The 27,405-nt window shown below is 38.6% G+C and overlaps 1 protein-coding gene across 1 annotated transcript; it reads left to right on the top strand.

Annotated features, from left to right (window-relative positions):
• The first annotated feature begins 1,180 nt into the window (after positions 1-1,180).
• Positions 1,181-26,898, top strand: LOC124138489 (protein MTL1-like). Its single transcript, XM_046505160.2, has 7 exons — positions 1,181-1,258; positions 9,478-9,542; positions 13,599-13,752; positions 17,236-17,462; positions 19,756-20,013; positions 21,345-22,217; positions 24,061-26,898. Exons 2-7 carry the CDS (start codon positions 9,491-9,493, stop codon positions 24,309-24,311), a joined length of 1,815 nt encoding a protein of 604 aa, XP_046361116.2. The 5' UTR covers positions 1,181-1,258; positions 9,478-9,490; the 3' UTR covers positions 24,312-26,898.
• The last annotated feature ends 507 nt before the right edge of the window (positions 26,899-27,405 follow it).

The following is a 27,405-nucleotide window of genomic DNA, read 5'->3' as shown; positions in this document are numbered from 1 at the left end:
ATTCAGGAATCATTATGAAATAGTGATGACACCAGGTGTTCGCGAAAAGGTGAGCGTATCTTGGCCCACAGGTGGCTCATGTCACAAACACATACAAGGCAAAGTTATTATTCATTTAAAATCAAATCTAAATAGGAATTTGAATCGGACATTATTTTTGTCACTGATGTGTCAAATTTGTAAATATCCCCCGCATGTCTACCCTTAAACCTTTTGAAAGCTTTACCGAGGCCTTGAATGTAACCCTGATCAAACGACTTTTGACCATGCTCGATTGTACCTCAAAAGTGAAATGTACACATCAAAGGCTGGAGGTACTGGAATATAGCTTCACATGAAGGGGAGTTTGACTATTAGAAAGTTGAAGTCATCCCTCTTGTCCCTCTTTATAACCATCGTCGGAAGAGAATGCTCGATTGTGCCTCAAAAAGGAGACACTAAAGAACTTCTGGAATTATGTTCACCATAAAGTGAGAGGTGAGTTGTGTTTAACGCCGTTTTTAACAGCATTCCAGTCATATCACGGCGTGTCAGCTGAATGTGGGAGGAAAGCCCGAAGTGATGCAGGTCTCAAACGTTTACCACTTCGGTGAAACCCACGAGCACGGGTATGGTGCTGACAAACCTAGAAACATAATCGGGGCGAACCGTGATCCGAACCCACAAACATAGGTTTTTGGCGAGCCCAAGGGACGCAACTCTGCACAGCGTATCGCGGCGCCTTAGATGACTGGGCCACCCGTGCCCCCTTCAACAAACGGAAATTTGACTATTGGAAAGTTGAAACGAAAAAACAATTACACAATTACACAAGAAGTCGATTGTATCGTGAGCATGTGTTTATGAATTACTATCGAATAGTGACGATACCAGGTGTTTGCGAATTAGTGAGCGTATTCTGGTGGCTCCCGTCACAAACGAATGCAAAGGCACGTCAACACACGTTTGCATAAATGAACTGGATAATTTAGGAACAGTTCCATGATGTGTAAATAAATCTGACGCACAGAATCTTGGCCGACTTTCACCAACGTTCCGGAACACTAAGCTCATCAGATCCAATTTATATTCGTTGGGGATGCAATTAAATTGGTGTAAACACCCAAGCGTTACAACATTTGTCTGAAATAAACATAACGGTTTTAATAGGTATGTGCATTTATATTATGACGTTCTTGATGGTGAGGCTAAGTTGGCCGGCGCACCATTCACCTGTTTATCTGTAGGTCTTCAGTTCCAGGGACTCTTGTGATGGAAGGTAAGTTCTTACAGTGAATGAGCGTAGTGACGGCGTGTATAGTTCGATACTTTTGATACCAAACACTAGTTCTTCTAGTCAAGACTTGATTATTTACCTGCACCTGGTGACCGCTGGGATGTGTCTGAACTCGGCAACCAAAACGTATTTACTTTCTCTTTCACTCACACTGGGGGCTGAACTCACGCCTAAGCTATATATTTCTCTCTGATTTTATTTGGAGGTTCACTGTTTAACGAACCGCATTGCCCCCGAGGCCATCTCTAGTAAGCTGCATAATGTCCCTTCTAAGTATTCATTGCCTGATTCATTGAAAACAGGTGTGTTTTTTTATCACTTAGAAATTATATATGAAATCCTTTTCAATAACAATATTAGTATATTAGTATTTCTATAATTCTCTTGCGTTCATTTTTTGTGTATATTAGTATTTCTATTATTCTCTTGCGTTGACGTTTTGTGTATATAAGTATTTCTATAAATCTCTTGGGTTGATGTATTGTGTATACAAGTGTTTCAATCATTCTCTTGCGTTGACGTATTGTGTATTAGTATTTCTATAATTCTCTTGTGTTGACGTATTGTGTATATTAGTATTTCTTTTATTCTCTTGCTTTGACGTATTGTGTATATTAGTATTTCTATAATTCTCTTGTGTTGATGTATTGTGTATATTAGTATTTCTATTATTCTCTTGCGTTGACGTTTTGTGTGTATTAGTATTTCTATCATTCTCTTGCGTTGACGTATTGTGTATATTAGTATTTCTATAATTCTCTTGTGTTGATGTATTGTGTATATTAGTATTTCTATAATTCTCTTGTGTTGACGTAATTTGTATGTTAGTGTTTCAATCATTCTCTTGCGTTGACGTATTGTGTGCATAAGTATTTCTATAATTCTCTTGCGTTGATGTATTGTGTATTAGTATTTCTATCATTCTCTTGTGTTGACGTATTGTGTATATTAGTATATCTCTAACTTTCTTGCGTTGACGTATTGTGTATATTAGTATTTCTATAATTCTCTTACGTTCACGTATTGTATATATTAGTATTTTTATAATTCTCTTGTGTTGTGGTTTTGTGTATATTAGTATTTCTATAATTCCCTTGTCTTGAGGATTTGTGTGTATTACTATTTCTATAATTCTCTTGCGTTGACGTATTGTGTATATTACTATTTCTATAATTTTCTTGCGTTGACGTATTGTGAATATTAGTATTTCTATAATTCTCTTTCGTTGACGTATTGTGTATATTGATATTTCTATAATTCTCTTGCGTTGACGTATTGTGTATATTAGCATTCTATAATTCTCTTGTGTTGACGTATTGTATACATTAGTATTTCTATAATTCCCTTGTCTTGAGGTTTTCGGTGTATTAGTATTTGTATAATTCTCTTGCGTTGACGTATTGTGTACATTGGTATTTCTATAATTCTCTTGCGTTGATGTATTGTGTATATTAGTATTTCTATAATTCTCTTGCGTTGATGTATTATGTATATTAGTATTTTTATAATTCTCTTGTGTTGTGGTTTTGTGTATATTAGTATTTCTATAAATCTCTTCGGTTGAGGTTTTGTGTATATTAGTATTTCTATTATTCTCTTGTGTTGACGTATTGTGTATATTAGTATTTCTATTAACCTCTTGTGTTGAGCTTTTGTGTATTTTAGTATTTCTACAAATCTCTTGTGTTGATGTATTGTGTATATTAGTATTTCTATAAATCTCTTGCGTTTAGGTTTTGTGTATATTAGTATTTCTATCATTCTCTTGCTTTGACGTATTGTGTATCTTAGTATTTCGATAATTCTCTTGCGTTGACGTTTTGTGTGTATTAGTATTTCTATCATTCTCTTGCGTTGACGTATTGTGTGTATTAGTATTTCTATAATTCTCTTGCGTTAATTTTTTTTGTATATTAGTATTTCTTTTATTCTCTTGTGTTGACGTATTGTGTATATTAGTATTTCTATAATTCTCTTGTGTTGATGTATTGTGTATATTAGTATTTCTATTATTCTCTTGTGTTGATGTATTGTGTATATTAGTATTTCTATAATTCTCTTGGGTTGAGGTTTTGTGTATATTAGTATTTCTATAATTCTCTTGTGTTGACGAATTGTGTATATTAGTATTTCTATAATAATCTTGTGTTGATGTATTGTGTATATAAGTATTTCTATATATCTCTGGCGTTTAGGTTTTGTGTATATTGTATTTCTATAATTCTCTTGCGTTGACGTGTTGTGTATCTTAGTATTTCTATAATTCTCTTGCGTTCATTTTTTGTGTATATTAGTATTTCTATAATTCTCTTGCGTTGACGTTTTGTGTATATTAGTTTTTCTTTAATTCTCTTGCGTTGACGTATTGTGTATATTAGTATTTCTATAATTCTCTTGGGTTGAGGTTTTGTGTATATTAGTATTTCTATTTTTCTCTTGCGTTGACGTTTTGTGTGTATTAGTATTTCTATCATTCTCTTGCGTTGACGTATTGTGTATATTAGTATTTCTATAATTCTCTTGCGTTCATTTTTTGTATATATTAGTATTTCTATTATTCTCTTGTGTTGACGTATTGTGTATATTAGTATTTCTATAATTCTCTTGTGTTGTGGTTTTGTGTATATTAGTATTTCTATAAATCTCTTCGGTTGAGGTTTTGTGTATATTAGTATTTCTATTATTCTCATGTGTTGACGTATTGTGTATATTAGTATTTCTATTAACCTCTTGTGTTGAGCTTTTGTGTATTTTAGTATTTCTACAAATCTCTTGTGTTGATGTATTGTGTATATAAGTATTTCTATAAATCTCTTGCGTTTAGGTTTTCTGTATATTAGTATTTCTATAATAATCTTGTGTTGATGTATTGTGTATATAAGTATTTCTATATATCTCTTGCGTTTAGGTTTTGTGTGTATTAGTATTTCTATCATTCTCTTGCGTTGACGTATTGTGTATCTTAGTATTTCGATAATTCTCTTGCGTTGACGTTTTGTGTGTATTAGTATCTATCATTCTCTTGCGTTGATGTATTGTGTGTATTAGTATTTCTATAATTCTCTTGCGTTCATTTTTTTTGTATATTAGTATTTCTATTATTCTCTTGTGTTGACGTATTGTGTATATTAGTATTTCTATAATAATCTTGTGTTGACGTATTGTGTATATAAGTATTTCTATATATCTCTGGCGTTTAGGTTTTGTGTATATTGTATTTCTATAATTCTCTTGCGTTGACGTGTTGTGTATCTTAGTATTTCTATAATTCTCTTGCGTTCATTTTTTGTATATATTAGTATTTCTATTATTCTCTTGTGTTGACGTTTTGTGTGTATTAGTATTTCTATCATTCTCTTGCGTTGACGTATTGTGTATCTTAGTATTTCTATAATTCTCTTGCGTTAATTTTTTTTGTATATTAGTATTTCTTTTATTCTCTTGTGTTGACGTATTGTGTATATTAGTATTTCTATAATTCTCTTGTGTTGATGTATTGTGTATATTAGTATTTCTATTATTCTCTTGTGTTGACGTATTGTGTATATTAGTATTTCTATAATTCTCTTGTGTTGAGGTTTTGTGTATATTGTATTTCTATAATTCTCTTGTGTTGACGTATTGTGTATATTAGTATTTCTATAATAATCTTGTGTTGATGTATTGTGTATATAAGTATTTCTATATATCTCTGGCGTTTAGGTTTTGTGTATATTGTATTTCTATCATTCTCTTGCGTTGACGTGTTGTGTATCTTAGTATTCCTATAATTTTCTTGCGTTGACGTATTATGTATATTTGTATTTCTATAATTCTCTTGGTTTGAGGTTTTGTGTGTATTAGTATTTCTATAATTCTCTTGTGTTGATGTATTGTGTATATTAGTATTTCTATAATTCTCTTGCGTTGACGTATTGTGTATATTAGTATTTCTATAATTCTCTTGGGTTGAGGTTTTGTGTATATTAGTATTTCTATTATTCTCTTGCGTTGACGTTTTGTGTGTATTAGTATTTCTATCATTCTCTTGCGTTGACGTATTGTGTATATTAGTATTTCTATTATTCTCTTGCGTTGACGTTTTGTGTGTATTAGTATTTCTTTAATTCTCTTGGGTTGATGTATTGTGTATATTAGTATTTCTATAATTCTCTTGTGTTGACGTATTGTGTATATTAGTATTTCTATAATTCTCTTGTGTTGACGTATTGTGTATATTAGTATTTCTATAATTCTCTTGGGTTGAGGTTTTGTGTATATTAGTATTTCTATTATTCTCTTGTGTTGACGTATTGTGTATATTAGTATTTCTATATATCTCTTGCGTTTAGGTTTTGTGTATATTACTATTTCTGTACTAATCTTGTGTTGATGTATTGTGTAAATAAGTATTTCTATATATATCTTGCGTTCATTTTTTGTGTATATTAGTATTTCTATAATTCGCTTGTGGTGATGTATTGTGTATATTAGTATTTCTATTATTCTCTTGTGTTGACGTATTGTGTATATTAGTATTTCTATAATTCTCTTGTGTTGATGTATTGTGTATATTAGTATTTCTATAATTCTCTTGGGTTGAGGTTTTGTGTATATTAGTATTTCTATAATTCTCTTGTGTTGACGAATTGTGTATATTAGTATTTCTATAATAATCTTGTGTTGATGTATTGTGTATATAAGTATTTCTATATATCTCTGGCGTTTAGGTTTTGTGTATATTGTATTTCTATAATTCTCTTGCGTTGACGTGTTGTGTATCTTAGTATTTCTATAATTCTCTTGCGTTCATTTTTTGTGTATATTAGTATTTCTATTATTCTCTTGCGTTGACGTTTTGTGTATATTAGTTTTTCTTTAATTCTCTTGCGTTGACGTATTGTGTATATTAGTATTTCTATAATTCTCTTGGGTTGAAGTTTTGTGTATATTAGTATTTCTATTATTCTCTTGCGTTGACCTTTTGTGTGTATTAGTATTTCTATCATTCTCTTGCGTTGACGTATTGTGTATATTAGTATTTCTATAATTCTCTTGCGTTCATTTTTTGTATATATTAGTATTTCTATTATTCTCTTGTGTTGACGTTTTGTGTGTATTAGTATTTCTATCATTCTCTTGCGTTGACGTATTGTGTATCTTAGTATTTCTGTAATTCTCTTGCGTTCATTTTTTTGTATATTAGTATTTCTATTATTCTCTTGTGTTGACGTATTGTGTATATTAGTATTTCTATTATTCTCTTGTGTTGACGTATTGTGTATATTAGTATTTCTATATATCTCTTGCGTTTAGGTTTTGTGTATATTAGTATTTCTGTACTAATCTTGTGTTGATGTATTGTGTATATAAGTATTTCTATATATATCTTGCGTTCATTTTTTGTGTATATTAGTATTTCTATAATTCTCTTTCGTTCATTTTTGTGTATATTTGTATTTCTATAATTCTCTCGGGTTGAGGTTTTGTGTATATTAGTATTTAGTATTTCTATTATTCTCTTGCGTTGACGTTTTGTGTTGATAAGTATTTCTATAAATCTCTTGGGTTGAAGTTTTGTGTATGTTAGTATTTCTATAATTCTCTTGTGTTGACGTATTGTGTATATTAGTATTTCTATAATTCTCTTGTGTTGACGTATTGAGTATATTAGTATTTCTATAATTCTCTGCGGTTGAGGTTTTGTGAATATTGTATTTCTATCATTCTCTTGCGTTGACGTATTGTGTATATTAGTATTTCTATAATTCTCTTGCGTTCATTTTTTGTGTATATTAGTATTTCTATTATTCTCTTGTGTTGACGTATTGTGTATATTAGTATTTCTATAATTTTCTCTTGCGTTACCGCTTGTAAACGTTTGACTAGAAAACAAGACAGCAATAATCAACCAATAAGAACTGGCTACTTTAACATCGGTGTGGAAGTATATATACCCAACCCACTCCGATGTTTAAATGCCAGCTGTTTGGACATGGTGCCAGGACTTGCACTCACAATAGTATCCGCATTCGTTGCAGTGGGGCTCATGAGAGCCCTGAGTGCACAAATGAGATCAAGTGTGCCAACTGAGACGGGAAACATTTGGCATCATCAAACCCCTGCCCCAAAATTGAACATCAGTAAAAAAATCCTCAAAATTAGGTACACAAACAATATCTCTTTTTCTGAAGCAAAAACACAAAGTTCCAATTCGATCTCCAAATCCTACTTTCACATATTCTGCTGCAGTTTCTACTTCTGTTCATGCTCCTGTTCCTACTGCCACCAGAGTTACAAAACAATCAATTTCATGTCAGTTTGTCATATCTTGGATGACAGACTCACAGGTCGCACTTGATGACACATTTATGCCACAAAATTCACAGACATGTTCGTCAGCCTCTCAGACAGAGAATCCACCTGAACCACCATCTGACCAAAACATCTGAGCAAGAACCTGAGGCAGTTTACAAGACAAAAAAAGAAAAGGAAACAGTTGAGGAGAAAGACCATGGCACTCCAGCATTTGGAGGTTCCTACTTCTTTAGAAACCCCTGTAACGGTTCACTATCCGTTTCATCCGCTTGATATGGACGTCACTCCATCACACACCGTACATGGGAGTGGCCATTCCACACGTTCTAGATCCTCAGTTGAGCCTCCATGCGTGGCGTCCTAAATTTGATTCACTGGAGTTGCCGAGGACTCAGGAGGAATGTTAATACACTTGTTGGTACAATATTTTAACCAGTCAGTATATGTCTCCAAGAGACGTATCATAAACATACCGACGTATTTGATTTAAGACAGTACAACTGTCATCATTCCTTTTCTCCACCAGGGAATAAAGCATGTGACTTAAAACATTATTAACTTATAAATCAGATATTGCCAACAAACTTGGTAAAACTTTGGCTAAACATTCGTCATCGTCTGTTGATGTCCCTTAATTCACAACAAGACTATAATGAAGTGTTTTCTTTACATGAGCGACATACTGTCCTCGGGCAAGCTCATGACACAGCGACAGTTGCTGATAATATTCACTATCAGCACCTGAAGCATTTGTCTGAATCATATCTTGAAACCCTTTTAGAATTATTTGATCAAATATGGACTTCGGCGATTTTCCTCCTTCGTGGCATCATGCCATTGTAGTCCCTATACCAAAGCCTGGACGGGATCATACAGATCTATCTAATTACCGCCCTATAACTGTGTCTGTAAGACCTTGAAACGAATGATAAATAATATATTAGTTTGGTGTTTGGAAACCAATAATCACCATACATATATTCAATGTAGTTTTCGCAAAAATCGAAGTACTATCGACCATTTATCACAACAAGAATTCTTTGTTAAAAATGCTATTGTAAACAAACAACACGTAGTATCAGGTTTTTTTTCCATCTTGAGAAAGCCTATGAGATACTACCTGGAAGTATATTTATCCCACAAGAAATACTTATTCAACCGCATTTACCCTCTTTAAAGGATCTTTTTAATAATATCAATGCTCATTTAATTCTCGTATTTTAAAAAGAAATAACATTCTTTGATAAATTTTGAATTGTTTTAAAATAGTGTGATTTTACTCAGGGGTTAGTAGTGTAAAAGTATTGTCCCCCTGACAATTGCACGTCCATCTATATTGAAGTGTTTAATATCAACTAGCGTTTGAGTTTATTGATTGTGGTTTGATTTATTAACATGGGTTTGCATTGCATACAACCACTCGTAACCAAAGTGATGGCAGTGCGTTTTGACAAAAGTATATTTCCTCTTATCTCTATCTTTCTCTCTCATGCATATGACAAATCTACTCTTAGTATATAATATAACGTCAACACAAGAGAATAACCATCCCCCGAAGATTTCGTTGGACGTAAAAGGCAAAATTTGGGTGAAAACTGATGCCACCAGGAGTTCGCTAAAAAGTTCATCATGTCCTTCCCTACCGTTAGCACCCGCCACTCAAACAAAGCGTTTGTTGTCTGACGCCACACCACGGTGAGCTGTAAATAAACCAGACAATGAAGTGATCGATGGACCAGAAAATATGTTTGTCTTGCAACTAAGTAGGCCGGGGAGGGGGAGGGGGGAGGGAGTTTTATCCCCATATTTCACTTCTGTGTGTATGCTACGTCCTTATGTTTCCTATATGTGTATATGTCATCAGTATTATCAGTATATTACAATATCTGTTCCTTGCCTTCCAGGTTAGAGTCCACCATGTTTTCAGCCAAGGTAGTTATCGCTGTAATTGGATTGGCGCTATCCACTGGTACGTATCGCTAATAAATTATTAAAAATAAAAACCGTTTCGCTCAATATATCATGATCAATACAACATTCACTGAATGTGAAAAACAAGCATATTATATTCATGATACTCGCGAGCTGCTAAGACATAATTAGGGGTAAGACCATAATACATTTCAGCTCCATTGTCAACCGTGAAACATAAGCCTGTCGGTGGTCACGGGTCTGCAAGTCAAATGTAGGCACAAAGTGCCATCGACGATAATAGGTCAATATTAAAATAAATAAAAACTACTTACTACAACATGACGAAAGGGTTCGTCGATGGCCACGTGTCAATAGTACAATAGAGGGTTCAGGGGAGGTCAAAGGTCAGTATTTCAGCACATTGACGTGGGTTCAGGGAGGTCACAGGTCAGTATTACCGTACATAGACAAGTGTTTAGGGGAGGTCACAGGTCAGTATTGCAACACATAGATGTGGGTTCAGGGAGGTCACAGGTCAGTATTACAGCACATCGACGAGGGTTTAGGGGAGGTCACAGGTCAGTATTGCAACACATAGATGTGGGTTCAGGGAGGTCACAGGTGAGTATTACAGGACATAAACGAGGGTTTTGGGGAGGTCATAGTTCAGTATTACAGCACATAGACGAGTGTTTAGGGTAGGTCACAGGTCAGTATTACATGAAATAGACGAGTGTTAGGGGATGTCACAGGTCAGTATTACAGCAGATAGACGAGTGTTTAGGGGAGGCCGCAGGGCAGTATTACAGCACATAGACGAGTGTTAGGGGAGGTCACAGGTCAGTATTACAGGACATAGACGAGTGTTAGGGGAAGCCACAGGTCAGTATTACAGCACATTGACGAGTGTTTAGGGGAGGTCACAGGTCAGTTTTACAGCACATAGACGAGTGTTTAGGGTAGGTCACAGGTGAGTATTACAGGACATAGAAGAGTGTTAGGGGAGGCCACAGGGCAGTATTACAGCACATAGACGAGTGTTAGGGGAGGTCACAGGTCAGTATTACAGGACATAGACGAGTGTTAGGGGAGGCCACAGGTCAGTATTACAGCACATAGACGAGTGTTAGGGGAGGCCACAGGTCAGTATTACAGCACATTGACGAGTGTTTAGGGGAGGTCACAGGTCAGTATTACAGCACATAGACGAGTGTTTAGGTTAGGTCACAGGTCAGTATTACAGCACATAGACGAGGGTTTAGGGGAGTCACAGGTCAGTATTACAGCACATCGACGAGAGTTTAGGGGAGGTCACAGGTCAGTATTGCAACACATAGATGTGGGTTCAGGGAGGTCACAGGTCAGTATTACAGGACATAAACGAGGGTTTTGGGGAGGTCATAGTTCAGTATTACAGCACATAGACGAGTGTTTAGGGTAGGTCACAGGTCAGTATTACAGGACATAGACGAGTGTTAGGGGAGGCCACAGGTCAGTATTACAGCACATGTGACGAGTGTAAGGGGAGGCCACAGGTCAGTATTATGGCACATAGACGAGTGTTAGGGGAGGCCACAGGTCAGTATTATGGCACATAGACGAGTGTTAGGGAAGGCCACAGGGCAGTTTTACAGCACATAGACGAGTGTTTAGGGGAGGCCACAGGTCAGTATTACAGCACATTGACGAGTGTTTAGCGTAGGTCACAGGTGAGTATTACAGCACATAGACGAGTGTTTAGGGGAGGTCACAGGTCAGTATTACAGCACATAGACGAGTGTTTAGGGGAGGTCACAGGTCAGTATTACAGCACATTGACGAGTGTTAGGGGAGGCCAGACGTTAGTATTACAGCACATTGGCGAGTGTTTAGCGTAGGTCACAGGTGAGTATTACAGCACATTGGCGAGTGTTTAGCGTAGGTCACAGGTGAGTATTACAGCACATAGACGAGTGTTTAGGGGAGGTCACAGGTCAGTATTACAGCACATTGACGAGTGTTTAGCGTAGGTCAAAGGTGAGTATTACAGCACATAGACGAGTATTTAGGGGAGGTCACAGGTCAATATTACAGCACATGACGAGTGTTAGGGGAGGTCATAGGTCAGTATTACAGCACATGACGAGTGTTAGGGGAGGTCACAGCTCAGTATTACAGCACATACACGAGTGTTAGGGGAGGCCAGACGTCAGTATTACAGCACATAGACGAGTATTTAGGGAAGGTCACAGGTCAGTATTACAGCACATGACGAGTGTTAGGGGAGGTCACAGGTCAGTATTACAGCACATGACGAGTGTTAGGGGGAGGTCACAGGTCAGTATTACAGCACATGACGAGTGTTAGGGAAGGTCACAGGTCAGTATTACAGCACATGACGAGTGTTAGGGGAGGTCACAGGTCAATATTACAGCACATAGACGAGTGTTAGGGGAGGCCACAGGTCAGTATTACAGCACATGACGAGTGTTAGGGGAGGTCACAGGTCAGTATTACAGCAGATAGACGAGTGTTAGGGGGAGGTCACAGGTCAGTATTACAGCACATGACGAGTGTTAGGGGAGGTCACAGGTCAGTATTACAGCACATGACGAGTTAGGGGAGGTCACAGGTGAGTATTACAGCACATAGACGAGTGTTTAGGATAGGTCACAGGGCAGTATTACAGCATCATACACGACGGTTTGGGGGAGGTCACAGGTCAGTATTACAGCACATAGACGAGTGTTTAGGGGAGTCACAGGTCAGTGTTACAGCAGTATTTGCTCAAAAGTCAGCAGGTTTGTTTTCTTTGAATTCAGCAATATGACATTCCACTGCCAAGAAAGGCCAGTTGGTTTTTGACAGCTGGTGATTAATTGTTAACAGATTACACTAGCCGGGCTAGCAGACGACACATTATTCAAAGATGCATTAAAAAACATTTGGAAGCTTACTTCTAAGCATAGGCAAGTCTATGTAACAATTTTATAATAATGCATATTTAATTATACAAATGTTAAAACTACCAACTAAATGTAAATTTGTGCATGTTGTCATATCCTACAGAATTAAGAATTGTATCAACAATGCCAATGTTAGAAATAATCTCCATAAACTCCACACCTCTCTCTATGTTTAATATGAAATAATTATCAAACTTTCATTTGTAATAATCTGAACATGCTGAAGGTATGATAATGAAAGTAAAATCATAAATGAAATTATATTACTCATCCTAAACTGAAGTAGTCCTGTACATCTTACATTCTATGAAGAAACCTATGAACATATTCACTTTTTATATCATTATCAGTGTTGTGCAACCAGTTCAGGAAACAGTGAAGTATATCAAGTACATCACAATAATATCTTCCTGGGACACTATACACAAGCAAGTAAAGTCACGTACACACAATTTCCATCCAGTGCATGTTGCTCTTCCATGTCAGAAGAAGATAAGCATTCCTGCTTTTTATTTCATAGGAGTGAGATCAACAGTTGAAGTTAAGTTTGTGAAGATAGCAACTGATAGTAGGGGGAATTATGAGCATAGACTTGCTAATAATTAGTATCCCCAAAATAAGTAGGATTTAACTGATATATTATGATGACATTAAACAGAATTATATTTCCTGTTTTCATATCAACGTTTCTGAATTGTGAAAACATTTTAGAGCCACAGCAAGGCTACACACTCTCAACACAGTTTAGCTTGACAGTTATCTGTAACCACATGGCTTACTTATTGTCTGGTCAGTTCTAGCAGGGACGGTTGGAGAATTGCAGACTGTTGCAGTTAAGTTGATGGTTCATACGTATAAGAGTGATCATTGTACAACTGCAAACCCTTACTCCCTAAGGTATATTTGTATTGTTGTGCCATGTCTTTGCCTCGACACATGGAGTAGACCATCGACATGAAGATCCACATGTAGGCTCTGATTGATCATGTGTGTTGTATTCCAATTCTAATAACAAAACATATCAAGATACACATAATCCTTCATGGCAAATATATTATGTAAAAATTTGGCGGTAAACGCGTTTGTTGGCGCTCCGTCGAATAACTAAAATACTGTTAAAGATGCACCCAACCCAAACCTTTTCAACTGTGACTGCTTCGTTTCAGCAACAAGTGGAAGATCTGCGCCATCAAGACCTGTTGTGTATCATTTCGGATTGACACGCATGAGCTGGAGTAATGCGGCCAGCTACTGCGCTCACAGAGGCTGGAGACTCGTCAAGATTGATACCGACTATGACCTTTCTGCCTTGCAACACCTGTAAGAAATGACACATCCACTATTACTTCTTAACAAATTAATGATATTTGATCAAGCTTAAGGGACTTTCCATTTTTTAATTTCATACGACCTTTAATTGTGTCATTGTGAATGGTCATGTAAAAACAAACCTCAAAATCAAATCAAAATCAAGTATTTATCAGAATTAGTTGTGAGTGAGTTGAAATGAAACACCACACAGGCAATCGTGCCGTCACTATCATATAGAGGTACACATGTATGTCCATGTAGTAGAGGCAAGAAGATATATCTCTGTAGAAGAACTAGAGGTACACATGTATGTCCATGTAGTAGAGGCAAGAAGATATATCTCTGTAGTAGAGCTAGAGGTTCACACGTATATCGCTGTAGCAGAGGCAAGAAGATAGATTTCTGTAGTAGAGCTAGAGGCACACGTGTATATAGCTGTATTAGAGGCCAGAAGATAGATCTCTGTAGTAGGGATACATATGTATTTACATGTAGTATAGGCAAGAAGATAGATCTCTGTAGTAGGGATACAGATGTATTTCCATGTAGTAGAGGCAAGAAGATAGATCTCTGTAGTAGAGCTAGAGGTACACGTGTATATCGCTGTAGTAGAGGCAAGAAGATATATATATATATATCTGTTGTCGCGGTACACCTTCAAAGGCATGTTGCTGTTGTTTATGTCTTAATGGATATCGTTGTAGTAAAGATACAAAGATGTTTTGCTGCAGATAATGTGTTATGTGGTTTATGTTATTTTAGGTTATTTTTGATGATTCTTAGTTGCAACAAATGAAGCGCTCATAAAAATCAAGTGTTTAGGCGGCCTATGGTGATATTCCCACGAGTGACCTCTCTTTGTTGATTACATTCCAAGCTCTATCCCTTGTATATACACTTCCGGGAAATACTACCACATTAGAGTAGAATGGTTTTTCTGACTGCTTCAAACAGTGTTTCCTGGATTGAAGAACAGTGCATGTGTCTCAATCTGGACAACCAACTTCTGGATATTCGTAAGTGCACTGACTTACGTAATGCGGAATGCTATTTACTGTCTTTTGTAATAGATCTATTGTTTTGCCTTTTAGAATTGTAAATCTGACCCTGTGTGTTTTGAAATAATTTGTTAATTTGTCATTGATCTTGTGTGGTATTGACTGATTTCACAATGTAGGTACTGATTTCTGGGTTAATCTTCGCGCTTCAACGTTTGAATCAACTCGTAACAAGGTGCACAAGCATATCGCTGAAGTCAAGGTACACAAGTGTGTTGCTGTAGGTGCAACTCAAAAGTTTCGAATGATACAGGACTCCCTTGGGTGAGGTCCAAAGTCGTCACGCATGCTTTCCCACAATCTCATTAAAATCAGATCTTAGTTCTCGCTGCCGCTGAACAAAGATCTGAGGACATCACTTTACGGGTCACGTCAGACCGACCTTTCGCAAACTCTGACCGACCAATGAAATGACTGACAAGAAGTCGACATTAGCCAATCAGAAGGCAGCTTTCTCGTGCTTTACGGCACTAATTTCACATTGGCGACTACGCTTCGAAACATATTTGACAAATTCTCGCTTAAAAATTTGAAACCTGAACAAAAGAACATTCTCGAATGGCTGATATATGGTCTAGATTGTATAGATTCAGTCGTTAAGCCCATAACTATCTTTCGAGGCTGCATGATGAGAAATCACATTCCGACTGTCACTTTCATGATCTGGTAAGCGACGCTCTGATTGGTCGTATGAAAGGTCGTTTTGACGTGACCCCAAATGGGATGTCCTCAGATCTTTGTTTAACGGTAGCGAGAACTAAGATCTGATTTTAAAGAGATTGGCTTTCCCATGGACATATGGGAAATATATCTAATCACTCATGGGCATACTGGGATCCCAGGCAACACACTTCCCAAGTGCTTGCTACCTGTTGGTATGATGCGTCCTTTAAGCCCGGATTTCTCCGCACGGAGATTCTTGTACCAGGGTCCACGGGCATTTCCCCATAATTGTCTTCACGTAATTATATGACCCAGACTCGATAACTTTCTGTGATTTGGCTTAGCTAGTGATGGCTGCGGCACAAAAATCATTCCTTTATTCTCCACTGTGAAAACAGTATTGTAAAAGGTCGTTGATGCTCCCACGAGTGACCTCTCTTTGTTGATTACATTCCAAGCACTATCCCTTGTATATACACTTCCGGGAAATACTACCACATTAGAGTAGAATGGTTTTTCTGACTGCTTCAAACAGTGTTTCCTGGATTGAAGAACAGTGCATGTGTCTCAATCTGGACAACCAACTTCTGGATATTCGTAAGTGCACTGACTTACGTAATGCGGAATGCTATTTACTGTCTTTTGTAATAGATCTATTGTTTTGCCTTTTAGAATTGTAAATCTGACCCTGTGTGTTTTGAAATAATTTGTTAATTTGTCATTGATCTTGTGTGGTATTGACTGATTTCACAATGTAGGTACTGATTTCTGGGTTAATCTTCGCGCTTCAACGTTTGAATCAACTCGTAACAAGGTGCACAAGCATATCGCTGAAGTCAAGGTACACAAGTGTGTTGCTGTAGGTGCAACTCAAAAGTTTCGAATGATACAGGACTCCCTTGGGTGAGGTCCAAAGTCGTCACGCATGCTTTCCCACAATCTCATTAAAATCAGATCTTAGTTCTCGCTGCCGCTGAACAAAGATCTGAGGACATCACTTTACGGGTCACGTCAGACCGACCTTTCGCAAACTCTGACCGACCAATGAAATGACTGACAAGAAGTCGACATTAGCCAATCAGAAGGCAGCTTTCTCGTGCTTTACGGCACTAATTTCACATTGGCGACTACGCTTCGAAACATATTTGACAAATTCTCGCTTAAAAATTTGAAACCTGAACAAAAGAACATTCTCGAATGGCTGATATATGGTCTAGATTGTATAGATTCAGTCTTTAAGCCCATAACTATCTTTCGAGGCTGCATGATGAGAAATCACATTCCGACTGTCACTTTCATGATCTGGTAAGCGACGCTCTGATTGGTCGTACGAAAGGTCGTTTTGACGTGACCCCAAATGGGATGTCCTCAGATCTTTGTTTAACGGTAGCGAGAACTAAGATCTGATTTTAAAGAGATTGGCTTTCCCATGGACATATGGGAAATATATCTAATCACTCATGGGCATACTGGGATCCCAGGCAACACACTTCCCAAGTGCTTGCTACCTGTTGGTATGATGCGTCCTTTAAGCCCGGATTTCTCCGCACGGAGATTCTTGTACCAGGGTCCACGGGCATTTCCCCATAATTGTCTTCACGTAATTATATGACCCAGACTCGATAACTTTCTGTGATTTGGCTTAGCTAGTGATGGCTGCGGCACAAAAATCATTCCATTATTCTCCACTGTGAAAACAGTATTGTAAAAGGTCGTTGATGCTCCTTTTTCGCACTGTTATTTCTAGCATGTTTTATATGTGCCATTTCAGATACAGTGGTGATGACATTGTGTGGATTGGACTTTCTAATACTGAAGTTGGAAGCCCTACCTATCACTGGACCGACTGCAGGCCGTATGGAGATTACAAACGAGCTCCATGGGCTCTCGACGAACCCAATAGTCTTGACACCCAGCTCTGCGTCATGATGAAAACCTTCGAATTTAAAACTAATGACTGTTCGAAAGGTTTTAGTATCATATGTGAAGAAATAAAAGGTACTTACACAAATCAAGATACATCTTGTGTCCCAGAGCTTCAGACTGACGGGCACTTGGGTCATTTACTCCTTACAAGAATGCCCGCAATTCAAACGTAGGTGGGTCTGTGGTCGGGTAGCCTTGTGGTTAAATCGTTCGCTCTTCAATCCGATGACCCGGGTACGATTCCCGACATGGGTACAATGTGTGAAGCCACTTTCTGGTGATATTGCTGGAATATTGCTAAAAGCGGCGTAAAATCAAACTCACTCACTCACTCATGAGCCTGGTCAGATGTTTCTGATGACTGACCCCTCACTTGCATAGGTCGGGTGTTACTTGGCCGACGTGTACCCTCGTCAGTCTGAAGGTCTGTGGTCAGGAGCCACTTAGTCAGAGTTCTAGCCTTCCGGACAATTAATGTTTGGAACATTTAGAGATTATATTTGGTTAATCGGGCGGTGGGGTAGTTTACTGGTTAAAGCGTTCGCTCGTCACGCCGAGTTCAAGACAATACAATGTGTGAAGCCCATTTCTGGTGTCCCCCGCCGTGAAATTGCTGGAATATTACTAAAAGCGGCGTAAACCCATACTCTATCACTTATCTTCGTTAATCCCTAGACTGCGTGAATTGTCACACCACAGGAGGCAGGTGCCCAACTTCGGCAAGGGCCTATCAATGGATTTGTGTATTTATATAATCCGATTGACAAAATCATATGTTTTACAATGATATAAAATAATATAAATTTGATGGATGTTCCACCGAGGTATCGTAGATTGGAAATTACCGTTAATTAAGAAAGAATGCTTTGTTTTAAAATATTATGTTTACAAAGAGTTTATTATACACCTACGTAAAAACGTATAACATTCAACACCATACAGACGGTCGCTGTGTTCATGCAAAATATATTGAAATAAAATCAACTAACACAGTATGCTGAGGTTTGCATATATCGATCCGAAACCTGGTTTGGGAGAGATTTTATATTTAAGCTTCACCGTATATTTTGCGTGGGAAATCGCATTCAAAGATTTGTTTTCGCTCCAACTGTTAAACGATATATGATTCCAACTTTCAATTTTTAGAAATACTGATGCAAAATTGTTTAAATAGAAATAAAACGTACACTGGTTTCTTCAGAATTGATTTATAGATCATAGTCTATATTTGGTTGCGATTTGTATTATTAATAACTACGAGGATAGTCCCAACAGGAAACGATTTTGAGAACTTCGAGTTGGTTGCAAAATGTAAATAAAATGTCGATGATATGATTTTTAAAGATGATCAAAAATACCAAAATCGAATAAAAAGTTTCGGCAGATCTCACTGAATACACTGGGAAACATGATGTAATGAAATAAGATCATTCTATCGAGTTTAACAGGATCAGCTGTTCACGTCGTTGGCACGAGGGGCACCTTATCAGACTTCTAGGTGTTCGACAGTTTGTGTTTAGATCATAATTAAATATTTTCGAAGTGAAAAGATATGAAATGGTGGAATAATTTGAGGCAAAAAGATATATTATTTACATTCGAAAATGTCATTTTATGAAACATGATGCTGTTGTCAATTTCGCTGGGCAATTCCGCAAGGAGTTTGCACAGCATCCAAGGAAATGTTGTTGAACCTCAGTTGACCAGTAGCGACACTTCACAATGTGTTTATTAATCAACTTGAAAGTTTTCATGAACAAATCGAGAGATGAACGTATAGTAGCATATTCTAAACTATAAATGAAACATGCTCTTTGGCCACGAGAAATGGTTCAAAATTCGAATATGTGTCCACTCTTGCTGCTGCTTTTTTAAATTATATTTTCCTTGATTTTTCTTTTCTTTTTTTCTTTTCTTTTTTTGGTGGGGGTGTGGTGGGGGAATAACCGATGACGTCCTAAAAGTCTGCCAAGCATTGTGACACCATTTCATTACAGTCATATCTCCTGTGGAAGCCAGTTTTAGATGGTAAATTTGCATTAATGATCCAGAAAAGAGAAAAACACAACGGAGTCACAATTTGTCAGTTTGTCCCATAACCAGAGGAACTATTACATGTTTACCGCTTTAGTGCTTGCAAACCAAGGTTCATAATAGGGAAGGATCTGGAATTAGAATAAAACCCGAGATCTATTGATCCTGGCATGCATGGGACATAACTAAGCACAACGAGATGACCCGCCTTTGTCCACGGGGCCACCAATATTCCAAGAGGCCAAGAGGCATTAATTTGGTTGTTATGAAGTACATTGTAAGCTGTGATGATCCTCCTTTCACTAAATAATGTTTCACTTTTAACTGTTAGATACAGGGGCATGTTCGTTTGAACCATCAAACACTGGGATCTTTGGAACCACGCCAGAAGAGATTGAAGGAAATGTGTTTGACAAGAATGACTGTGAACAGTCCTGCCTAAAGTATTATTATGATGAAAAGGAATGTATTGGCTACTCCTATGACGGACGCACGACCTGTATTCGGTATCTTGGAGAATTTCTCATATTTCCAACTTTAACCTATATCGACAATAAGCTAGCTGTCGGAAGAAAGACCTGCCATTCTTGTAAGTATTTTTCTTATGATGTAAATAATGATTGGATCCTTCTCTCACGTTTAGTTTACATGCCGTGATACTGTCCAAAGCGATGATCACGATTCACTCACTCACTCTACACTGCGAAGCATGGCAACTGCAGCCACGAGCTCGACTTGACTCATCTTCCCGAAGCAAGGGTGTTAACTGACTGTGAATGTCCAGTTTCAACCCAGGCCGAACCAGGCTGGAATTCCTGGGCTCGATCGTAGCGCCACCCATGTTTATTACGAGTTATGTCCCTTCTATTATCTTCCTATTGTCCAATCAGATTCCTCCCTGATATTACTTGCATTTGCTTCAACAAATGGCGGCGCCCAGTGAAAACGATCTGATCGAGATCTATATTGTAACAAAACGGGTCTTACATCGAAAAGTGCATCACATCACGCGAGTAACTTGATTTAAAACATGAAACGATTAGGAAAATATCTGTTCTCGCTAAGTTGACGGTTCACTTGCTTTGCAAATCCTGTAATCGACCGAAATCTGCACGACAGTTGACGAACCGGATGTTGATTTCGTTACGCGATTTTGATTGGACTATGCATAGACTCGTTAGTCCAGCCAAAATATAACTCCGTAATTCCAGCCTAGTTCTGCAAGGGTGGAAACTGGACTTTTACAGTCAGTTAACTCCTTTGCCTCGGGAAGAATGACTTAACTCTGCACATGACAAATCCCGTACCCCTTGTCATCTTCGTTTTCATTATGTATTTGAGGCCATCGCGGTGTAGGTATCAATCACCACGCACGTTCTCAAAGATGAAACTTCGTATTGCTATGGCAATATTTGGGGAACAACCTTAATTCCATTTCACCTTTTTAGTAGTCACAATATGCTTACATACCAGTATACAATATAGGTACGTGTTCCATTGAACTTATGTTAATTTTATCTGTGCTAATATATAATAACCACTTGCAGCTACACAATGTCTGTCTTCCCACAGTATACTGAAGCGCCGTGATATAACTGAAATACTGCTCAAAGCGGCGTTTAACCCAACTCACTCACTCACTCATGTATTACTCGGGCTGTCCTCCCACAATAAACTGGCGCGCTTTGATATAACTGAAAAACTGTTCAAAACAGAGTTAAACCCAACTTACTCACTCACTCACTCGTGTGTATCTCGGGCTGTCCTTCCATACAAACTGGCGCGCCGTGATGTAACTGGAATACTGTTGAAAGCGGCGTTAAACCAACATCACTCACTCATGCCTAACAGGTGGCATCCGCAACACATGCAAAGGCAAGTCAAGTGTTCATCAATCCATGTTTTCTATTTGTTTGCAAGACGAACCCATTGTCGATTCTGCAATGCGCACATGGAACGAACCTTTTACCTACACGTGTGACGAAACACAATCTGAAGAACCCATTTCTGATGAAGTCAATGATGTCATCCCGGAGACAGTTTTCTCTGTAACTGCGGACAGTTTTGCCTCCTCCTCCAGCTCCTCCTTCCCGAGATTATCTGCCACCATGGATACCACACCTGGAATTCCTCCGACTGCTTATCAACTATCATCCAACAAAGTCCAAGACTCAATTGTCGACAGTACAATGACCCCAACCGCTGTGCTGCCTTTTCCAACTCCTACAATGAATGGGGCAGCCACCGACAGCAGTGAGGACGCTTTCCCCTTCACTGGTCACATGCAAACGTCGACCATTGCGACTGGGCCAAGGGAAGTTACATCATCATCAGTGTTACGCCATCAGCAGCTGCATGTAACACATACTACTTTGACTGGGCATGTGTATGGAACAGCGACTGGGCCAAGGGAAGTTACATCATCATCAGTGTTACACCATCAGCAGCAGCATGTCACCCCTCCTACTTTGACTGGGAATGCGTATGGAACAGCGACTGGGCCAACGGAAGTTGCATCATCATCAGTGTTACGCCATCAGCAGCTGCATGTAACTCCTACCACCGTGACTGGGCATATGTATGGAACAGCTACTGGGCCAACGGAAGTTACATCATCATCAGTGTTACGCCATCAGCAGCTGCATGTAACACCTACTACTTTGACTGGGCATATGTATGGAACAGCGACTGGGCCAACGGAAGTTACATCATCATCAGGATCGTATTCAACATATACACTGCATGCATCTCCTACTACCACTGTGTATGGAACAGCGACTAGGATGGTTAGCAGTGAGTATTTACATTCATATAATCATGAACAAATAGCAATAGTTCTTCAAAAGAGAAACTTTGATACATATTTCACTTTTATTATTTACAACAGACTATCGTGTTATTGTTGCCAGAATACATATTCTGCGAAAATGATGAGACAAACACAATGTAACGTTAATTCTATATGAAAGAAGGATGATTTATAGATGATTTGGTAGTAAAGCGTCCAACGATAGGTGTGATGATGCTTCGTAGCTATCACTCGTCCTCACGTTGGGTCCCACTTTTACTTGCTGGGTACGTGTAGTTGTGTGTGTGTGTGTGTGTTGGGGGGGGGGGGGGGGGGGAGAAAATTCAATGTTCTTAATTTATACCTCCACTACATATCGGCTGGAATATAAAAATATAAAAGGTTTAATGTGGGAGGAGAGGCGGCTAGATATGTTTACGCAATGCAAGCCTGGCGAAGCGGGAATACTGTTGTGCATCTTCTCACCCCTTTCAATTCAGGAACAACAATAAACTTTGTTTTGACTCTTTGTTTACAAAATATTTTTTATGCTATCAGTCTATCGGCGGGATAAAAAAAAGAGCAAATTCTGAACAGGAAAAGAATCCAATTCCACAAAATTTTCAGTCGGCTGACCCGTAAAGCAAGTTTTTATATATGTGTCTTTACCTTGCGGCAGCTTCACAGAAAAGATGTAAACGTCTACAGCCTGTGTTAATGTCATATCATGTCTGGGACACGCCGTGACCCGTAAAGCAAGTTTTTATATATGTGTCTTTACCTTGCGGCAGCTTCACAGAAGAGGTGTAAAGGTCTACAGCCTGTGTTAATGTCATGCCATGTCTGGGACACGCCGTGACCCGTAAAGCAAGTTTTACATATGTGTCTTTACCTTGCGGCAGCTTCACAGAAGAGGTGTAAAGGTGTACAGCCTGTGTTTATGTCATGCCATGTCTGGGACACGCCGTGACCCGTAAAGCAAGTTTTATATATGTGTCTTTACCTTGCGGCAGCTTCACAGAAGAGGTGTAAAGGTCTACAGCCTGTGTTAGTGTCATGCCATGTCTGGGACACGCCGTGACCCGTAAAGCAAGTTTTATATATGTGTCTTTACCTTGCGGCAGCTTCACAGAAGAGGTGTAAAGGTCTACAGCCTGTGTTTATGTCATGCCATGTCTGGGACACGCCGTGACCCGTAAAGCAAGTTTTACATATGTGTCTTTACCTTGCGGCAGCTTCACAGAAGAGGTGTAAAGGTCTACAGCCTGTGTTTATGTCATGCCATGTCTGGGACACGCCGTGACCCGTAAAGCAAGTTTTATATATGTGTCTTTACCTTGCGGCAGCTTCACAGAAGAGGTGTAAAGGTCTACAGCCTGTGTTAGTGTCATGCCATGTCTGGGACACGCCGTGACCCGTAAAGCAAGTTTTATATATGTGTCTTTACCTTGCGGCAGCTTCACAAAAGAGGTGTAAAGGTCTACAGCCAGTGTTTATGTCATGCCATGTCTGGGACACGCCGTGATGTAACTGAAATACTGTTCCAAGCGACGATCCCCCTCCGCGTTATACCAAAATACGTTAAAAGATGGTACTTTTTGTAACCCTGCCTGGTGCTCGGTTAAACTGTGGCACGCTGTCTCAGTGGGTAAGCAATGTAAGATCGGCGTTAATCCGGACTAGTACAAGCACACACACGCACACGAACACGCACACGCACACGCACACGCACACGCACACGCACGCTGTTAAAGTGCAATAATCTTGAACGCGACCCGAAACCCCATTTCATCTCAAAGCCGTGTAAAACCCAAATGCCTCACTCACTCACTGCATTGTGAACACCAGGTAGCTGCGTATGCCCTTGCCGAGGAGACCTCAAGGTTTCCCATGCCAAACTGGTAAAGGAATTGATGGTGGAGAAGACGACATTGTCTAGCTTCAGGAGGAAGAAGACGTCAGCGAAAGACGATCGTCCATCTGCCCAAGTTCTTGGTAATGTGGGGATAATATTACTTGCAGTCACTGGTGTTTTGATCTTAATCCTTGACGCGGATGTTATTGTAAAACTGATCAGCAGTCTACTGAAACAACGCTAGGCCATGTCTACAAAGACAGCCACATATTAGCATGTTTTCAAAGAGAAACACGTAATACCTTGTCGATATAGACAAACATTTGAGCCCGTCTTTTAGACAAGCACGTGATCAGCAAGAGGGGAGCTCATAGATGTTATCTACGGTACCAATAGAGTTTTTCAACTTTCGATCACATTGCTTTTAATTTTGACATGTTGTTCGGAGCCTTCTATTATCCCGAAGGCACCGTCTGTATGAACAAACACGATTCCATATAGGAATATAAGTCTTGCGACAATTCTACATAAGTTTTTTTATAACTACATGTATTATATATTACACATAAATTCATTTTAATTGTAGTTATTATGTAACCGTGTTCAGAATCGGCAAAGTTTTCATTGTAAAAGGCCTTTGCCTTTATAACTGAAGTACTCTTCTTTGTATTTTTATGTATTGCAAATGCGTTCGTCGAACGCAGTCGACTTTGAACAGCCCCTATCTATATCATCACTATCATCAAGTCTTAAGGAACATATTTTGTCTAATGGTACTAGTTCAGTAGCTCAATACGATATTACATAGTTAGAACTACACAAATGTTGAGACCGCCACTGCAACTTGAGTGGCTTAATAAATAATATATAATGTAAATATACACACAACACGTTGAATCCTGTGCTGCAAATGCCGTCGCTCAGCACTTTGAGTCCTACGTTGCAAATTCAGTTGTTCAGTACACTGTTAAACGTCACATCAATGTGCCAGTAATCATGGCGGTCTGTAAGTAATCAAGTAATCCGCTCCCTCAAGTTGGTTGGTTGGTTTGTTGTTTGCACTCGGCAATAATATTCGAGCTATATGAAGGCGGTCTGTAAATAATCGAGTCTGGACAGTGATTAATATCATGAGCATCGATCCACGAAATTTGCTTCTGTTTTACATTTCATCAATGTGCCAGTAATCAAGGCGGTCTGGAAGTAATCAAGTAATCCACTCCGTCAAGATCTGTTTTACGTTTCACCAATGTGCCAGTAATCAAAGCGGTCTGTAAGTAATCAAGTAATCCGCTCCGTCAAGATCTGTTTTACGTCACACCAATGTGCCAGTAATCAAAGCGGTCTGTAAGTAATCAAGTAATCCGCTCCGTCAAGATCTGTTTTACGTTTCACCAATGTGCCAGTAATCAAAGCGGTCTGTAAGTAATCAAGTAATCCGCTCCGTCAAGATCTGTTTTACGTCACACCAATGTGCCAGTAATCAAAGCGGTCTGTAAGTAATCAAGTTATCCGCTCCGTCAAGATCTGTTTTACGTCTTATCAATGTGCCAGTAATCAAGGCGGTCTGTAAGTAATCCGCTCTGGCAAAATCTGTTTTACGTTTCACCAATGTGCCAGTATTCAAAGCGGTCTGTAAGTAATCAAGTAATCCGCTCCGTCAAGATCTGTTTTACGTCTTATCAATGTGCCTGTAATCAAGGTGATCTGTAATTAATCTGCTCCGTCAAGATCTGTTTTATGTTACATCAATGTGCCAGTAATCAAGGCGGTCTGTAAGTAATCAAGTAATCCGCTCCGTCAAGATCTGTTTTACGTCTTATCAATGTGCCTGTAATCAAGGCGGTCTGTAAGTAATCAAGTAATCCGCTCCGTCAAGATCTGTTTTACGTCTTATCAATGTGCCTGTAATCAAGGCGGTCTGTAAGTTATCAAGTAATCCGCTCCGTCAAGATCTGTTTTACGTCACATCAATGTGCCAGTAATCAAGGCGGTCTGTAAGTAATCAAGTAATCCGCTCCGTCAAGATCTGTTTTACGTCACATCAATGTGCCAGTAATCAAGGCGGTCTGTAAGTAATCAAGTAATCCGCTCCGTCAAGATCTGTTTTACGTCTTATCAATGTGCCAGTAATCAAGGCGGTCTGTAAGTTATCAAGTAATCCGCTCCGTCAAGATCTGTTTTACGTCACATCAATGTGCCAGTAATCAAGGCGGTCTGTAAGTAATCAAGTAATCCGCTCCGTCAAGATCTGTTTTACATCACAAGTCATCAATGTGCCTGTAATCAAGGCGGTCTGTAAGTAATCAAGTAGTCCCTCCGTCAAGATGCGATAGTAAACTAGCCCGCAGGATTCTGGGGTCTCTACTGATGCATGTTTATCGATCTCAGCATTCTGCATTTACATGTCATTGATGCCCACATTTCATGCTGTTATTATTTTAGGGCCAAGTCGTCTAAGGCGTCACAACTTGAGGTGCAGAGTTGCTTCCCTTAGTCGTTCCAAAATACCTCTGATCGTGGGTTCGAGTCGCAGATTCGCCCTGATTATGTTTCTAGATTTGTCGGTACAGTACCACACGTTCTCATCCGGGCATTTAATCCGGACGAATTCAGTAGGAACGTTAGCGTCGGGATATACTGTTTTTATCCCCTCATAGGAATAAAAAATAAAATAAATTTGCTTTTTCTAACTATTGACATGTTGAATTTTATATAAAACAATGTTCAACATATGTATGTATTGTAATTTGTTTCATATTGAAAGTACGGAAGGTTTTTTCATAGTCTCATAAGAGAAATAAAGATCGCTTGATTCATTTGACCTGTTCGATTTGTTGTTGCTTCAACTATTTTCTGTTTGAATATATGTAACAGCCAAGAGTATGTAACAATCAAGAGCTGTTTTATGTGACATTCAAGAGCTGTTTTATGTAACAATCAAGAGCTGTTTTATGTAACAGTCAAGAGCTGTTTTATGTGACAGTCAAGAGCTGTTTTATGTAACAGTCAAGAGCTGTTTCATGTAACAATCAAGAGCTGTTTTATGTAACAGCCAAGAGCTGTTTTATGTACTAGTCAAGAGCTGTTTTATGGAACAGTCAAGAGCTGTTTCATGTAACAATCAAGAGCTGTTTTATGTAACAGTCAAGAGCTGTTTTATGTACTAGTCAAGAGCTGTTTTATGTGACAGTCAAGAGCTGTTTTATGTAACAGTAAAGAGCTGTTTTATGTAACAATCAAGAGCTGTTTTATGTAACAGTCAAGAGCTGTTTATGTAACAATCAAGAGCTGTTTTATGTAACAGTCAAGAGCTGTTTTATGTAACAGTCAAGAGC

The sequence above is a fragment of the Haliotis rufescens genome, unplaced genomic scaffold, assembly GCF_023055435.1.
Source record: "Haliotis rufescens isolate VD_foot unplaced genomic scaffold, xgHalRufe1.0.p SCAF_54, whole genome shotgun sequence".
NCBI lineage: Eukaryota > Metazoa > Mollusca > Gastropoda > Lepetellida > Haliotidae > Haliotis > Haliotis rufescens.
The sequence above is the reverse complement of the archived record's forward strand: the minus strand, read 5'-3'. Positions and strand labels throughout refer to the sequence as shown.

Coding starts and splice junctions, on each gene's coding strand:
- LOC124138489 (XM_046505160.2), top strand. CDS start 9,491: ATGTTTTCAGCCAAGGTAGTTATCGCTGTAATTGGATTGGCGCTATCC. Junction 13,753..17,235: donor CTTTCTGCCTTGCAACACCT/GTAAGAAATGAC, acceptor GTGCCATTTCAG/ATACAGTGGTGATGACATTG. Junction 17,463..19,755: donor CATATGTGAAGAAATAAAAG/GTACTTACACAA, acceptor TTTAACTGTTAG/ATACAGGGGCATGTTCGTTT.